This window comes from Saimiri boliviensis, chromosome 9 (genome assembly GCF_048565385.1).
Source record: "Saimiri boliviensis isolate mSaiBol1 chromosome 9, mSaiBol1.pri, whole genome shotgun sequence".
In the NCBI taxonomy this organism is placed as follows: Eukaryota; Metazoa; Chordata; class Mammalia; order Primates; family Cebidae; genus Saimiri; species Saimiri boliviensis.
In genome coordinates, this window is record NC_133457.1 from 66,805,127 (window position 1) to 66,823,945 (window position 18,819).

The following is an 18,819-nucleotide window of genomic DNA, read 5'->3' on the forward strand; positions in this document are numbered from 1 at the left end:
GAATTTGAAAACTGGTCCAAGAAGTTCTGAGAAAGAGGCATACGGGTAAGCGTCGCAGAGTGGGCACATGTGTGTTCACTAACGGGCATCCACCGGAGAGGAGGCTCTCAAGAACCAAGTGGACAAGACGACATTCTGCAAACGTCAACAAAGACTCCTTTTCCAGCCACCCAGGGCTTGCTCAACGGGCCTGTGTATGAGGGAGCCAAGTGGTAAAGACGGAGGCTGTACAAGGGCTGAGCAAAAGGAATGTTCCTCGTAACACATTAATCTGCATTTCACTGACTACTAATGATGCTGAGTATCTGTTCATATCATTAGGAATCTCTTTATAGTACATAGATTAACTATTATATATGATGCAAAATATTACAGCTTTTGTTAGCATATAAATTTTATTTATGATTTTTGGAGGATGAAAAGTTTCTAATTTATATGTAGCCAAACTATCAGTATTTCCTTTTATGGTTGATTTCATTGCCCTTCTACTCGGAAAAGCTTTCTTTGCCCATATTTAAACATATTTTCTTCCAACTGTTTACGGCTTATTTTTGGTAATAATTCTTCAATCCATCTGGAATCGACTTTTGTATGGTATAAGCAGACAAAATAATTTTTCCTCACACTTACCAATTATCCAGAGCAAATACTTCTTTTTAAAAGATATTTATTTTAAAATCAAAGCAGTTTTGTTTATTTAACTGATTACTACATTATTAGCAATATTATGGGAAAGGAAAAAAAAAACTCCAGGAAAAGCTGATCTATCAGGAGCCACCGACATTTCAGGCTCCCGACAAACCTATACAACCAAATTACAAGACGATTCATCCTCTAAAAGGATTATCATTTTGAGAGATGCATAAGGCCCTATTTTATCGCCTGTCACAGTAACACGAGTGTGAAGCCATTTGGAGAAATAGGTGGACATTTGTGAGCCATCATATCATTTTTATCTGATCCTGACAGCTCAATTTCACTACCTGTCTCATGCCAGATGGATTTCAGAGCTGACATCATAGAAAATGTGCTGAAATGTAAGCCAGTGGTGAGGATGGTATGCAGAAAAACTTATTTGCATAATGGAGCATAGGTCATCCTGGGCTACTGATAGGAGGCTTCCGTTCCCAGGCAGGTGCGCAGCTCTGTGATTTGTCCAGGACTCGGCAGCTGGTGCAGTTTCAAGGGACAAGTAAGGAAGGGGGAACAATTTCCCAAATAAACTCATCACAGAGAATGTTAACGACTCTTGAGCCTGAAGGCTGGCTGTCTTTTGCATGCCTTTATATTGAACCGTGCATTTTATACTCACATGAATATAATACCTGGGCTGCAAAGCACAAAGGAACAACTACTACTTTCCGTGGTCTGCACCGGCTGCTATTCGTTTCGGACAAAAATTTATACTACTAAATTTAACCTAAGTGAAGTTTTATTGCCTCAAGGATCCCCTCAGTCCTTCAAAACCAACTGGTACCCAATGCTAACATTTCCTTTAGTTTGTTTTTCATTTTATATGTACATATACATATGCATATATGCATATATATTTATATATAAAATTATAGGAGTGAAACACGCTTATTATAACAGCCTAAAAATACAAATGAGTAAAGATAAATGATCACCCTATCACATCCTCCTGAGATAACCAAGCTGGTATTATTCTTCCAACCCGTTTTTTTAAATGAAACTGTATACAAACACATGCAAATGGAAGTTTTGCCATTTTGGCCTTATAAAAATAACTTCATAATTAATATATAACTCTGCCCTTGCCTTTTTTTCACTAATCTATATATAGTGAACATTCTTCCAGGTTAATTAAATGCATCATTTATATCACAGCTATACCATTATTTATTGAAGCATTTCAATATCAATAGAAATTAACTATATTTCTAGTTATTCACCACCTAGAAACAATGCTGCATTGAATAACCTCGAGCATATATCCTGAACAATTCAGACTTTTACTTCTAGTGGCTAAATCAGATGCAAGACTGTTAAAACCAAAGCAATGTGTATCTTCAATAGTCATAGATTTTTTATCCAAATCACTTGTATCATTTTTTAAAAGGCTGCAGCAAGTCACATTTCCTCAAGCAGTATTCAAAAGCCAATGTGAAAAGTAGGCCACTAACTACTATACCACCAATTCTAAAAGTGACTGTAGATTTCCAGTTCTGCCAAAATGAAGTAGGATCAAAATTAAGCACAGGAAGACTTGGAAGGGCAGAAAGACAGTGGACTGGCTACAGAACGAAGGACTTGAGGAATCACACAGCGGAAAGTCTTCTTACTTTCTCACTGCCTCTCCTACATCCCAGCAGGGTGCTACACAAGCCTCCAACGCAGGACTGCCTCTCATAAAAACTCTAAGAAAAGTCTGTTTTCCCTGGCCAAAGGACCAATGAAAAGATGGCCTAACAACAGGAATTCTTTCTGGCAATACCTGCCTTACTCTGGCAATAGAAAATCGCATACAACCCTTTCCTTCCCAGTCCTCCACAGTTTTAGTGGGACCATGGGAATTTGACCTTCTACCTTAACCCACCCCATGGATACATGTGGCCCACTCCATTCCCCAACTGAGCAGTATGGGCAAAGCTAATATTCTATCCCATGCCAAGTAGAAACAGTCAGCAGTTATCCAACTCCCTTGCAGGGGTAGCATCTGTAAGACTCAGCAAGAGCTGACCCCTCCATTCCCCACCCAACAGAAGCAGCCCATTCTTTAATTTTGCTGCTGTGACAGTATTAAGGTGTCTGAGTGGGGAGCTACCTCCCATTCCAACCAGCAGAAGCAGACAATGGTCTGATTCCCCTAAAAAGCTGGTGTCAGTGAGGTCCAGCAACCAGCAACAAAACCTCCACTCATCAACATAAGACTTAATGACACAGAGCAAGATGAGGACTCAAGACCTAGGCAAAATGTCACTCGTCAAAACAAGACCCAAGAAAATCACATGAATCAAAAAAGACCATCAACACCTACTATACTAGTATGAATCAGATGCTAGAATGATCTAACAAAGATTTCAAAGCGGCTATCACAAAAATGTTTCCAAATTTTTTAAGAGAATTTTTAATGTTTAAGAGAATTTGTAAAAGTTACAAATTCTCTAAAAACTAATGAAATTGTTAAAAATCTCAGATGAGGAAAAAGATTATAAAAAAGAACCAAGGTACAATATAGAACTGAAAAAATACAATAAGTGAAATAAAAACCTCACTGGATAAGCTCAATGGTAGAGTGTAGACGACAGGTAACAGAATCCATAGTCATAAGCACAAATAAATGAAACTTACAAAATCTGAAAAGCAGAGAAAATATAGACAAATGAAAAAAGTCTCAGCGATCATTAAGAGAATAACAAAATACCTTACATTCATATCAGAATCCCAAAAAGAGAGAGAAAATGAAACTGAATAAGTTTTCAAAGAAATCACACCCAAAAAATACCCAAATTCAACAGAAGACATAAAGCTATAGATTAAAGAAACTGATGAAACTCCAAATACGATAAAACTAAAGAATCCACACCGAAGTTATAATTAAACTTCTAACTCCTAAAAGCAAAGAAAATACCTTCAAAACATAGAAATAACAGATTACTTACAAAGGAATACTAACTGAAGTAACAGATTTGAAACCATGATATGAAACCACAGGGGACAGAAGAAAGCAGAAAAATTTTAAAGACTAAAAAGAAAAAAAAGAAAACGTCAACCACAACTAAATGCAGTAATCTTCAGGAATAAAGGGCGAATCAGATTTCTCAAAGAAAAACTAATCATTTTTTTCAACAGCAAACCTACCCTTAAAAAAATGTCTAAAGAAAGTTCTCTAATCCTAAAGAAGTGATAATAGAAGGCTAAGAATATGAAAAAGAAGAACATCAGAATGGGTATGTTAGAAGTAATATAAAAGAATTTAACAGTCTAATTTACTTCTAATAAATGTCTTAAACCATATTTGATTATTCAAAGCAAAGAATATAACACCATTTGATAAAATGTTCACTGTATGCAAAGAGAACATTCTTAAGACAATTTTTTTTTTTGAGAGGAAGTCTTGCTCTGTTGCCCAGGCTGAAGTGCACTGGCACAATCTTGGCTCACTGCAACCTCCGCCTCCCAGATTCAAGCAATTCTCCTGCCTCAGCCTCCCAAGTAGCTGGGATTTACTACAGAATTCTACAAAACATTTAAAGAAAAATTAACAATTTTTTTTTTTTGAGACAGAGTCTCGCTCTGTCACCCAGGCTGGAGTGCAGTGGCGCGATCTTGGCTCACTGCAACCTCTGCCTCCTGCCTCTGCCTTCTTCTTCAGCCTCCCGAGTAGCTTGGATTACAAGCACGTGCCACCACACCTGGCTAATTGTTGTCTTTTTAGTAGAGATGGGGTTTCACCATATTAGCCCAAGATGGTCTCGATCTCCTGACCTCTTGCTCCACCGGCCTCGGCCTCCCAAAGTGCTAGGATTAAAGGCAAGAGCCACTGTGCTGAGCCAAAAACCTGACAAATTTTATAGTCTGTTCCAGAAAACAGAAACAGAGGGCATACATCACACTTCATTTTATAAGGCTAGTATTATATTAATACTAAGACAAGGAGGGAGAAAGCAAGCCAACTACAGCCGAGTATCGCTCATGAACTGAAAGGTAAAAATCCTCAACAAAAATCAGCAAACCAAACCCAGCAAAATATAAAAGAATTAACACACTGTGACCATGTGTGATTACTCTAGGTATGCAACTCATGTGGAATCTGAAAACCAACTAATGTAATTTATTATAGCAACAGCTAAAAACATCATAGTAATGGATAAAGAAAAAGCATTTGACAAAATCCATCAACAATTCACAATGAGAGAAAAAAAAAACTCTAAGAAAATTGGGAATAGAGAAAAGGAATGAGAACGACCGTCCTCCACTGATAAAAAATCATCTACAAAAACCTGGAGTTAACATCACACGTAATAGTGGAAGCCTAAAAATCCCTTCCCTACAAGGTCAGAAACAAAGCAAGAACATCTGCTCTCAACACTCTTACTCAACATAGTACCAGAAATTCTAGATACTAAAGGCAAGAAAAATAAATAAAGGGCACATAAACAAGAGTGAAAATAATAAAACTGTCCACATTTACAGATGACATGATTGGCTGTGTAGAAAATCTCCTGGAATTGACCAAAAAACAAACAAAAAAAAAAACCCCCCACCTAAAACTGATAAATGAGTTTAGTAAGGCTGTAGAAGATAACATCAAAAAACACAAAAATCACATCAATTAAATGTGGAAACTGAAATTGATGATGCAACACGATTTATAATTGCTTCCCCAAAAAAAGAAATACTAGGTATATACTTAACAAAACATGCTGAAATTACAGAATGCTAACGAAAGGAGGTTAAAAATAAAAAAACTAGATAAATGGAGAGAGACGCCACATTCAAGGATTAGCAGACAATAGGGTAAATGTATCAACTATCCCTGTGTTGACACATTAGTTTAATGCAATCCCAGCAAGGTTTTGGCAAATATAAACAAACTCATTTCAAAACTTATATGGACAAGCATAGAGATGCCAGAATGGCTAAAACAATCTTGACGAAGAAGAATAAAAGGAGAGGAGTCACTCTGCCCAATATTAAGCCTTACTACGATCCAGTAATCTTAATAACAGTAATCAAGACAGTGTTGTATTGATCAAGGGACAGACACACAGATCAACGGAAAAGTTTAGAGAACCCCGAAGCAGCCCCACACAAATATGCCCACGTGATTTTTGACAAGGTACAAAAGCAATTCAATGCAGGCAAGACAGTCTTTTCAACAATTAACACCAGAGCAATTAAATAATCACAGGCGAAAACCAAAACCAAAAAGAAAACCTCCAACTAAACCTTATACTTCATACGGAAATTAACTCAAAATGGATCACAAACTTAAAGGTAAAGCATATAACCATATAGGTATACCATATGGTCTCCATGGTGTGTGCGTGTGTGTGTGTTTAAACACATGGCCTCTATATATATATGGTATATATATATGGTCTCTGTGGTATATGTGTATGTATATACATACGGTATATATACCATATGTATGTATATACCATATGTATATAGAGGCCACATACACGCACACACACCATAGAGACCATAAATATACACATACACTAGATATATATATATATATATATATATATATATATATATATATAATTTCAAAATGGCAATACTTATATTAAAATATATATATATATAATTTCTAAATGGCAATACTTATATACTAACAACAAGAACACTGAATGCAGTTTAAGGTTTCTTAATGGAATTTTGGTCGCTAAAATATATTACAACAGAAATATTCTGTCATAATACAGTGATTTAAAAGCACTGACTTTAAATATCTCTTCTCTGGGGGAATCATACCACAAACTTGACACACAGATTGTTTTCAATTTTTAATGACCACTTTATTTTTATCATTTTTATTTTTAGCATTATGTAAAACACTTACAGGGTTCTGAAGTCTAGACCATGAAGCAGGCACGCTGAGAGAAGCACAGCTCACTGCAGCCCCTGCACCTTCCTTATTCTCTTCCTAATCCTGAAAATTACCACTCGTTAATTTATTTAACTTTCCATTCTGTCTTTTGTAAAATATTAGTAAAAGAACTTATCTTCTCTGTTTTCACTCCCTTTCTTAGACAAAAGGTACTAACAGTATGCTATGAATACTGTTCTACACCTGACTTTTATCAGGATGACCGTATCTTGTAGATGACTCCACGGCTGTGTACAGACATCTTCCTGTGCCTTTCCACAACTGTGCAGGCCTCCATTCTGGGGATTGTGGTGGTCAGCAGAATGCTAAACATGCCTCTGCCCACCAAGCCCCACCATCCCAGTAATCAATCAAACACTAATCTAGATACTACAAGTGGTCCCCAACTCACAAAGATTCGGCTTGCAATTTTATAATATTTTAGCTTGTAATGGTGTAAAAGCAATATTCAGTAGAAACCATACATGGAATACCCATACAACCGTTCTGCTTTTCACTTTCAGGGTGGTATCCAATAAATTACATGAGATATTCAATAGTTTATTATAAAACAGGCTTTGTGGTCATGGCACAGGGGTTCATGCCTGTAATCCCAGCTCTTTGGGAGGCCAAGGCAGGTGGATCACTTGAGATCAGATGTTCAAGACCAGCCTGGCCAACATGGTGAAACCCATCTCTACTAAAAATACAAAAATAGTCGGGTGTGGCAGCATGCACCTGTAATCCCACTTAGCGTTAGATGATTTTGCCCAACCATAGGCCAATGTAAGTGTTCTGAGCGCATTTGAGGTAGGCTGGGTTAAGCTATGATGTTCAGTAGGTTAGATGTATTAAATGCATTTTTGACATGACACTTTCAACTTATGATGGGTTTACTGAAATGCAACCCCATTGTAAATCAAGGAGTATCTGTTCTAGGAAGTGAGTTCAAAGGCATCATTAAAATCCCAATTCCATTCATCTTAACACACACAGATTATCTGAGTGAGCCTGATCTAATCAAGTGAACATTTAAAGCTCATTTTCTCTGACTGACAGCGGAGGAGGGAAGTGAAAGGCGTTTGAAGCATGAAGGGGTGAGTCCCTGCTTCTCGGGGCACGAGAGGCACTCCTGCTGCCACCAAGAGAAATGAACAGGTGTGCAGTAAACTGTCAATGAAGGAGGACGGATTCCTGGAGCCGAGCGTGCACTCCGGGCAAACACCAGCAAGAATGTGAGGATGTCAGTCCGCAGACTGCAAGAAAATGAGTTCTGCCGATAATCAGTGAGCTTGGAAGAGGACCCGGAGCCTCAACTGAGAATCTCAGCACCAGCCAACACCGTGACATTAAGTATGTGGGATGTGAGCACAGGATCCGGCTACACTAAGCCCAGACTCCTGGCCCACGGAAACTGTCAGATTAATAAACACTGCATTGAATCGTGGCGTCTGTGGGGATTTTCAACTCCCAAAATACAGACAAGGTGACAACATTCATCTGCTGCCGCCATCTTTCCCTTTGCTTCTGCCCGTGTGCTCTTGTGCCTTTTTTTTTTTTATATTCCAAAAACTCTTTCTTTTTTTTTTTTTTTTGCATTTTATTTTATTTTATTTTTTATTGCATTTTAGGTTTTGGGGTACATGTGATGAACATGCAAGATTGTTGCATAGGTACACACTTGGCAGTGTGGTTTGCTGCCTTCCGTCCCCTCACCTGTATCTGTCATTTCTCCCCATGCTATCTCTTCCCACCTCCCCACCCCCCGCCCCTCCCCCATTCCCCCCAACGGACCCCAGTGTGTAGTGCTCCCCTCCCTGTGTCCATGTGTTCTCATTGTTCAACACCCACCTATGAGTGAGAATATACGGTGTTTGATTTTCTGCTCTTGTGTCAGTTTGCTGAGAATGATGGTTTCCAGGTTCATCCATGTCCCTACAAAGGACGTGAACTCATCTTGTGCCTTTTAATTCTTTTCTCCTCCTTTGAGTACAGTATCAGAAGACAGCGTGTACAGCCCGAAGGTGACCGCTATGATTTCCTCAGTTGGAATTCCCCCCGACCTGTTCTCTACTCCTCCTAAAATTCTTGGCCCTTGACACGTGAGGTCTCCTGGACCTCCACTCCACATTTCTTAGTGTTCCCTCTCAAGTTTCCATGTCTTTGTCATCAGCTCTGAATGGTTCACTGTGCCCTTTCATACTGCCTTTCTGGCATCAATGCTGTCCCTAGCAGAGGCCATTCTCTTTCAGTTCTAGAATTTCAAAAAAACAAAAAAAAAAAAACAAAAAACACTGTCTTCTCCATAGAGTTTTCAATGTTTGTTAAAATTATTTTCTGTGTCTTCCATTAGTTCTGTCTCCGTAAGAAATGCCTAGTCTGGCTGGGTGTGGCAGCTGGCGTCTGTAATCCCAGCACTCTGGAAGGTCAAGGTAGGCGATCATTTGAGTCAGGAGTTGGAGACCATCCTGGCCAACATGGTGAAACCCTGTCTCTACTAAAAATACAAAAATTAGCTGGGCGTGGTGGCGCACACCTGTGGTCCCAGCTACTGGGGAAGTTGAGACAGGACAATCACTTGAACCCGGGAGGTGGAGGCTGCAGTGAGCCGAGATCAGGCCACTGTATTCTAGCCTGGGCCACAGAGTGAGACTGTCTCAAACAAAGGGAAGAAGGGAAGGGAGAAGGGAAAAGGGAAAAGAGAGAAGGGAAAAGAGAAAAGAAAAAGAAATGCCTGGTCGTCTTCTTTCTCCTTCAAGTACTGTGTTTCCCTAAATGGGCTGGGACAAATCTCTGCCTACTGAGTTCTTAATGTGTTCAGCACTCAATCAGGACAGGTGTGGCGAAGAAGCAGGTAGTAGGAGAGGCTGTTCTCTTCCAGGGCAGGAAGTTGATATTGTCTTTCTAAAACCTTATGGACAGAGACGGACTGGCCCACCACTTGAGTCCTGCCAGAGATCTCCTGGGAATAAGACTGCAAGCCCAAACCACCATATGCAGAAAGCATCTGCATTTTAGACCCTACAGAAGCTCCAAGTTCTACTGTTCACGCCGAGCTTAGGAGCCCAGGGACAGGAGCAGCATCTCTGCCACACAGTGGAGGAAAAACGGAGCCTATCTGACCTCCCCTGTAAGGCTACGGTCACCGGCCAGACCCTCCTCTACACTCACCCTGCGTGCTCGGTTGTTCCAGAGAGTGAGAAGAATGGCGGTCAGAGTCAGGGGCACACCTTCAGACCACTATGTTCCCACCACTGTTCCCGCTTCTAAACAGTTTTTGAGACAAGTCACAGCAGTTCCCAGGGAGGAAGGACCACATGTGCCACACTGGGCTCTGGAGGTATACGTGGTTCAGTTTCCTCCAGTTAAAGTATCTCTGAAATGGAGGCTGCAGAAAGTATTTTAGACAGAGTCATCAGGGTGGCTCTCAGAAGTAACCCTTAGACAGAGACACGAATGACCTGAGGAAGGCAGCCATGCAAAAGTCTGAAAGAAGAGATCACAGGCGCAGGAAATAGCAGCCACGAGGAGCCCTGAGGTGAGTGAAACAGGCTTAGCGCGTCCACAAAGCAACAGGCAAGCCATGGGCTGGAACGCAATGTGCCCAGAGAAGACCGGGCAAGAACTAGAAAAGGCTGGACAGGGAGGACGTGGAGGAGCAGGGTGTTACTCCAGAGTGACTGGATGCTGCTAGAGGTGTCCCAGCAGGGAAGGAGGGGTGTTACTCCAGAGTGACTGGATGCTGCTGGAGGGGTCCCAGCAGGGAAGGAGCGGGTGTTACTCCAGAGTGACTGGATCCTACTGGAGGGGTCCCAGCAGGGAAGGAGGGGGTGTTACTCTAGAGTGACTGGATGCTGCTGGAGGGGTCCGAGAAGGGAAGGAGGGGGTGTTACTCCAGAGTGACTGGATGCTGCTGGAGGGGTCCCAGCAGGGAAGGAACAAAAGCTGACTCAAGTGTCTGAGTAGGTACTCCAGCTGCTACATGGAAACCAGACTGTGAGAGCAAGAAGCGATGTAAGAGCATCCACTGAGAACGGCTTTTGCTTATTCTTTCTCTCTTACTGTTTCATTTTCTCCTTTTTTTCTCTCTCTTTTCTTGCCCTAATTCTGCACGGTAAAACTGTGGAGAAACTATGTTAGCTGCTCAGTGAAAAACGATGGTTAAACGCCAAGACAGATCAGAGGTGGCAAAGCCAGCGGTGAGGTCATTAAAAACACAGACGAACAACTTCCACTTCTGGCCATAATGGACTAACAGAAGCAGGATTTGCCCTCCCATCTAAAACAACCAAAAAATAGATAAAATATATGAAACATCACACTTCAAGACATCGGACCTAAAACAAGGAAAAACAGGGATCCCTACAAGACGAGAAACAAAGAGGTTTATCAGGAAATTCCACACCCTCAGCTGGAAGTGACTCATCTACCATGTAACGATATCCTGAAGCACAAAAATCAAGAATCTTACAGAATGCTGCAAATGCCTTCCCAGTGACAAATATGCTGGCTTAAAATCATATGTTCATGAGTTGATACTGTCATTTGGCATTATCTATCTGGGTGAAGACATTTTCGAAGACCAAACATATTAGATCACATTAAAAATCAGCAGTAAGAGAAGAACATTTGCAATTGATTTAAAGATAAGGACACTAACTTTGATCCCCAATTAAGCAAAATGTTATCTCCTCCTTCCCCTGAAAACAAAAAAAGAATTCTCATCTTCTCGTTACTAGCCCTGTATTACAAAAGGAAAATTTCATTCAATTATTAATGGCATATTTTTATGTCAATAAAAAACGTGGGCTGGGCACAGTGGCTCCTGCCTGTAATCCTAGCACTTTGGGAAGCTGAGGCAAGAGAATCGCTTAAGCCCAGGGGTTCAAGACCAGCCTGAACAACACAGTGAGACCCTGTCTCCACCAAAAAATTTTAAGAGTTGTCTGGGCATGACAGCACACACCTGTAGCCTCAGCTATTCAGGAAGCTGAGATGAGAGGATCGCGTGAGCCTGGTGCAGGGCTCAAGGCCACTGTGAGCCGTGACTACACCACTGCACTCCAGCCTGGGCAACAGAGCAAGACCCTGTCTCCAAAAATACTCACGGAAATTTGTTTTCCTGTTTGTTGTATAGGTAGGTATATAATAGCTCCAATTTTGCCTCTAGATCCACAAAGCCTACTCTCTCAGTTACTAGGAAAAAAATTTGCTAATCCCTAATCTAGATCAACTCAGCAATACCAGGCTCTGCTCTGTGCTCTAGAATAAGTAAAAACCTGGATCCAGAAACAGACGTTAAACTGAATCTTCAGTGCTCCTCTGGGCATCAATACAGCACGGATCAGATGGTTCAGAAGATGTTAATCAGAAAGCATCAGAACATGAAGCAAACTTAAAGAGCATCTAGAACAGCTCCTCCTTTAAGAGGACGGAGTTACAAGCCAGGAGAAACACCTGTCCTTCCTAGGACCAGTCCATTAACTCTTGCCCCCTACCCTGCTCCTCCTGAGCCTTCAGCTGCTTATTCCAGTTTCTTACAATACGGAAAATTACAACCAAATGCTGGTCCAATACTGACTCCAACAGTACAAACCAGAACCATCTCAACACCCTCCCTTGGATTGTTCTCAGATCTAGGGCTGTATTGGCCCATTCTCACACTGCTGTGAAGAAATATCTGACACTGGGTAATTTATAAAGGAAAGAGGTTTAATTGATTGACATTGCTCGGGAGGCCTCAGGAAACCTACAATGATGGCAGAAGGTAAAGGAGAATCAGACACCTTCCTCACAGGGCGGTCGATGGAGTGGGTGCCAGCAGGGGAAATGCCAGACGCTCGTAAAACCATCAGATGTGGTGAGACTCACTCAGTATCACATGAACAGCATGTGGGATAATCCAATTACGCCCACTTAGTCCTACCCTTGACAAGCGGAGGTTACAGGGATTATAATTCAAGGTGAGATTTGGGTGGGGACAAAGAGGCAAACCATATAAGGACACACCAGACGTTTTCCAGCCTGCTACAGTTTCAGAGGTCCTCTCTTGGTCCTCGGTACTTCCAAGCTCAGATTATAAGTGAAATAGTAACCCCCTGGAAAAGCCCTTAAAAACATTCAATGCCAGATACACGGAGGCCCAGAAATACCCTACAATGACTTAACACAACAGGCTCTAAACTGAAGTTACTAACGAAAACATCAGAGAGGATCTTACCTTGCTTGGCAACTGAGCAGCAACATCTCACGGTTATAAATCAAAACGTACAGAAGAACCAGGAAGGCTTTTGCTCTAATGTATGCTGAAGGGCTGTCAAGTAAGTGGATGATTGTGGAGACAAAATCCTGTGGAAGACATTTAAAATTTTTTTTTTGAGAGAACATTAAAAAAATGGGCCGTCTCAATTCTCAGAGTGAACAGACTATAACAATCAAGCAGATGGCAGGAAGTAAATAATACCAACTACTGTTTTCACATTCTCAGTTTGTGCCAGATCCCATAATTAAATTTTAATATTATCTCATTTAAATCTGAAAGTTAGTCATAAAAACATGACAATATGGTCCGCACTTTAAAGAGAAAAATGAACACTGAAAAGTTAAGCTTTTACCCAACTTCAGAGTTGGATAAAATCCAGGCCAGTTGAATGACAAAGGCTATCTGTTGGCTACTCAATCACACAACTGGAAATGTGGCAGCAAAAATACAACTGTCAGTCACGACTGCATGCAGATAGGAGCCTCTGAGAAGACCTGCGTAGAGAGAGGTCGCATCTCTAGTCTACACATCTGAGGACTTAACGGACATAAAATACAGACAGTACTCAGTACATGACACAAAGAAACGTATACTCCCATAACACTCTTTAATTAAAGGTATGATTCAACATAGAGGAGTAAGTATTGACAGAGAATAGCAGTACTTTCCCTTTTAATAGACAGACTATACATAATTTCCATCAATATGTAAACAGAAAACAGACACACATGCGCACACATGGTTACTGAATGTAAGTAGTCAGAAATATGGAATCATAATATCAGCAAGATGGCTACAGAGAACAGGAATACATAAGTTCCCAAGAGAGCTTCACAGAGACCAGCACCAAACAGTAACGCTGTGTGTCCACGGCAGATTTAAGCAGCTCATTTTTTTTCTTTCTTTTTGCCACACTCCAATCCTTTTGTATTTGGTGCTATGTTTCCAGGTAGGAAGAATTTATACGGTCGTGTATATGCCATGTAAATTCTATGCTACTTAAGGATACAAACATATCTAAGCATCGGTCTCACCTAGTTCCTGAACCAAACTGTCAAAGCCAAATTATTCATCTCAGATTAAAAAAAAACAAATCAATACAGAGTCATCCTTGAGTAGAATATTTGTTTTCTACCTTTCCTGTATATAGACGTAGAAAATCCATTTCCCCAGAGTCCATTCCTGATTCTGATTCATCCTCTGTGGCCTAAGGACCACAATCACACGTCTGCTTCCCACCACACTACCCCCAACACACATACACATAATTCCAAAGCCATTCAAATTTCCAGCATTCACAGACTGAGAAACTTCCAGATTATAAGAGATTAAGAAGACATGATAACTGACTGCAATTCTAGATCTGGAAGTTCTGTTCCCATAAAGGACACTACTTGGACAACTGGATGAGCTGACAACACTGAATCAATGCTAATTTCTTGATTTTGAAATTCACAGCTTGTTTCAAGGAAATATTCTATAAGAGCAAATATAACTCACCTTCAAAATATTCTCAATAGTCACACAACCATTAAAAAGAAGCTAAAACTCATCATCCCGCATGAGGTCCTTCATGACCTGGCTTTTCATTGCCTTTCCAAAATCAGGCATCAAACCATCAACTCCACTGAACACCCTCAACCCTCACCATGAGGAAATTTAAAAAGGAAGATGAGAATACCGAACACGGGAAAGCGGCAAAGGGAATCCCAGGATGATTCCAAGGTGACAGCCTTCACCAGACAGAAGGCAGCCTATCTGTGTGGACGCCAGTCAGAGGCCCCCAAGAACTCAGGAGGAATCAACTGGCAGACTATTTGAAGCACCTGAATGTAATGTGAAACACAAAGTAATGTAAACAAAGAAAGGTCCTAGATTTCCATCTACGCTAAATTAACAGACTGAGCACATCTGCATGTTGGAACCTGTCCCATGTCCTACTTTAAAATAAACACCAAACAAATCTAAGATTTAAAAAATAAACACAAAATGATTCAAAGATCTAGAGGAGGCCATAGGAGGTAGGGATGGAAACACATACACACACCTATACACATATTTCAATCTCAGACTGGGGAAAATGTTTGTAAATAATTTATTAGAAAGAACAACATCAGCATGAGAAATGTAAGTACAAAAAAATTGTTAAATGCCACATAGATATAAAACACTATAAAGACAAAACCATATAAACTACGGAATATATTTGCAGCACATTTTTATGAATAAAGGGGTGATTTTCTTGATACATAAATATCGATAACTAAGAAAAAAACTAAAGAACTAAGAAAGAAAAAGCCGAGAAACAAATGAAACCTCTAACCTCTTCCACGTGGAATATCGCATTAACCAAAGATAATTTCAGGTATTTCAAAAAATACAGAACATAGGGGGCAAGTTTCATATAAAGCTATCCATAAATACCTATTTCATATAAAGACAACAAAAAATAAGAATCGAAAACATTTCAGCTGATAAAAACTCTCTGATTTTACCTGCTATGGCCCGAATGTTTTCGCCTGCCCCCATTCAGACGTTAAACACGATTCCCAATATAATAGTGTTAAGAGATCATAAGGACTACACCTAAATGAGGTTAGTAGCCTTATAAAAGAGGCTGGGAGTGAGGTGATTTATCCCTTCCAACAGGTAAGGACACAGAGAAGGTACTATCTATGACAAACGCGCCCGCACTAGACACCAGATCTGCTAGTGCCTTCATCTTGGACTTCCCAGCCTCCAGAACAGTGAGGAACAAATTTCCATTATTTATAAACTACCCAGTCTACAGTACCATGTTATAGCAGCCCAAACATACTAAGACACCATTCAACCAAAACAAAAAAACAAAGCAAAATTGAGGGAGAGGTAAACTGCACTGGAACAGCTCGATTTGAAGGAACTATCATTAAACAAGCATTTACAGACATCAGAAAGGTCCAGGTTACTTGGTTATACGAGACAAGGAGGTATAGACAATATACCTTAGGAACACAGATGCAGAAACTCCTCAACGAAATATAAGCATGTTGATCCGGCAATATATTAAAAGAATAAAACATTATGACCAAGTGAGGTTTATCCCAGAAATCAAAGGCTGATTCAACATTTGAAAAACAATCAGTGTAATTCATCATAATTAATCAATGAAACAAGAAAAATAACATAACAATATCAATTACCAACCAAAAAGCATTTGACAAAATTCAACATCCATTCATGATTTTAAAAAAATAAATAGCCGGGCGCGGTGGCTCAAGCCTGTAATCCCAGCACTTTGGGAGGCCGAGGCGGGTGAATCACGAGGTCGAGAGAACGAGACCATCCTGGTCAACATGGTGAAACCCCGTCTCTACTAAAAATACAAAAAATTAGCTGGGCATGGTGGTGTGTGCCCGTAATCCCAGCTACTCAGGAGGCTGAGACAGGAGAATTGCCTGAACCCAGGAGGCGGAGGTTGCGGTGAGCCGAGATCGCACCATTGCACTCCAGCCTGGGTAACAAGAGTGAAACTCCGTCTCAAAAAATTAAATAAATAAATAAATAAATAAATAAATAAAAATAAAAATAAAAAAAACCTCTTAGAAACCTAGAAATACAAGAGGCCTCCTCAGCCTGAAAAAAGGCAACTAGAAAAAACCCTACAGTTAGCATCATGCTTAGTGATGAAAGACAAGGTGTTTCCCCAGAAACTGGGATGAAAACAAAGACGTCCACTTTCATCATCCATGATTCAATATTTTACTGAAAGCTCTACAAGTATAAGAAAAAAAATAAATAAAAGACATTTAGATTTGAATGAAAGACACATTTGCAGATGACATGATTATCTTTGTAGAAAATCCCAAGGAATCTACAAAAAAGCTTCTATAATTTACAAGTGAGTTTAGCAAGATCTGGTATATTTCAATATACCAATAATGAACAATTGGAAAATAAATCGTTTTTAAAGTATCACTTTTCAATAGCTCCAGCCATAATAACAACAAAGAAGTACAGCTTTCACTCTAACAAAACATCTAGAGAATCTGTACATTATAAACTCTAAAGAGTAATGAAAGAAAACTCTGTAAACATATAAATAATGAAGAGGCATTCCACGTTCATGCAGTAAGACTCAAGTTAGTCGTCAATTCTCCCCAAATTGACCTGTAGACTTAATGTTGCTTCAATCAAAACCCCAACAGCATATTTTGCAGATATAAACTAAGTTTAAAATTGGTATGGAAAGGTTAAAAAAAAAAACCTAGAAAATGAAAATGTATTTTGGGGGATATGCAGGAATTACACAATAATTTTAAGACATACAAAAAAAAACTATAGTAATCAAAATAATGTAGTTTTGACAAAATAATAAACGTATAAAACAAGGAAACAAAACAGAGTTTAGAAACAGTTAATTCTTTATGACAAAGGTTTATGACAAAGATAACACTGGAAAAAGGATAACCGTATCACCAAATGATGCTGGAACGGCTGAATATGCACATGCAAAAATACTAACTGACACACATTCCTCACTCTACGTGCAAATATTAACCCCAAAATGGATCATACAACTGAATATAAGTAAACGCCACCAAAATTAAATTTTCTCCTCTGTGGAGGACACATTGGAAGAAAAGACAAGCCAGATACTGAGAGAAAATATGTGCACCCAGAATATACTAAAAACTCTCAAAACTCAAAATTAAGAAAAAAATTGAATGAACAGAATATTTAAACAGACATTAAGTAGATAGAAAGAAAATATGTATCTGTCGAACATACGTATGTAAGGATGCCCAATATCATAATCATTACAGTAGCACAAGCTAAAATCATACTGAGATGTAACCACGGACTTACCAGAATAACCACCAAGAAAACGGTGCGCATGTAGAGCAAATGAAGGTTTTCACACGTTGCTAGAGGGAATGCAGAAATGGTACAGGAATCACGGAAAACAGTGTGGCAGTTCCATTAAAATGTTAAATAGATACCTATCATATAGGCCTCAACCACCCTACTTCTAAATATTCTAATGAAACAGAAACTTAAATTCACAGAAAACCTTGTACGCAAAATTCGATAGCAACATGTATTTGCAATACGGATTGAGTATCCCAAATCCAAAAATCTGAAATCTGTAACGCTCCCAAATCCAAAACATTTTGAGCACTGACAGGATGCTAGTGGAAAATTCCACACATAAGTACTTAACACAAAATTCGTTTCATGCACTGAAAATATTTAAAATATCGTATGAAATTACCTTGGTCTTATTTTATACAAGGGGTATATGAAACATAAACAAATTTTGTGTTTAGACGTGGGTCCCACCCCCAAGGTATCTCATTATGTATACACAAATATTAAAAGGTCCAAAAACACTGAAATCTGAAACACTTCTGGTCTCAAGCATTTTAGATAAGGGATATTTAACCTGCAGTCAAAAGCTGAAAACAGTTCACATGTTCTTCAATGTGTGCATGAATAAACCATGGAACATCCACATAATGGAAAAGTACTCAGCAGTGATGAAGTACTATGCAGGGACACGGAGGAATCTCAGCCGCACTATATTAAGTGAAAAAACCAGCTGCAAAGATCATATGCAGCATGATCCCATTCATACGACATCCTGGAAAAGATAAAGCTACAGGGGCAAAGATGACATCAATGATTGCCAGGGACTGGGAGGAGGGTGGCTTGCCTAAGAAAAAAAGCAGCACAAGGTCATTCTTTGGGATACTGGAATTGTTCTGTATCTTTCTGGTGGTGGTAACAAGGGCCTATGCATATATTAAACCTCATAGAACTGAGTCCCCACAAAAGTAAATGTTATTAAAAGTAAACTTCATTGTATATAAATTCTAACATTAAAAAATATTATATGTATATATAATAAATATGTATAATATATAATATACTGTCACATATATAAGATATATTATGTATATTATAGTACATGTGTACATACATGTACATATTAGTGTGTATATATGTATATATGTAC

General features: G+C 39.4%; 1 protein-coding gene across 11 annotated transcripts in view; it reads right to left on the reverse strand.

The window, feature by feature from the left end:
• Nucleotides 1-18,819, reverse strand: part of ULK4 (unc-51 like kinase 4) — a 621,709-nt gene that overhangs the window by 453,420 nt on the left and 149,470 nt on the right. For all 11 annotated transcript variants that reach the window (XM_039461864.2, XM_074406079.1, XM_074406080.1 and 8 more), the window contains one exon: nt 12,780-12,907. In XM_039461864.2, coding sequence (XP_039317798.1) covers nt 12,780-12,907 — 128 coding nt within the window. The remainder of the gene's footprint in view (nt 1-12,779; nt 12,908-18,819) is intronic.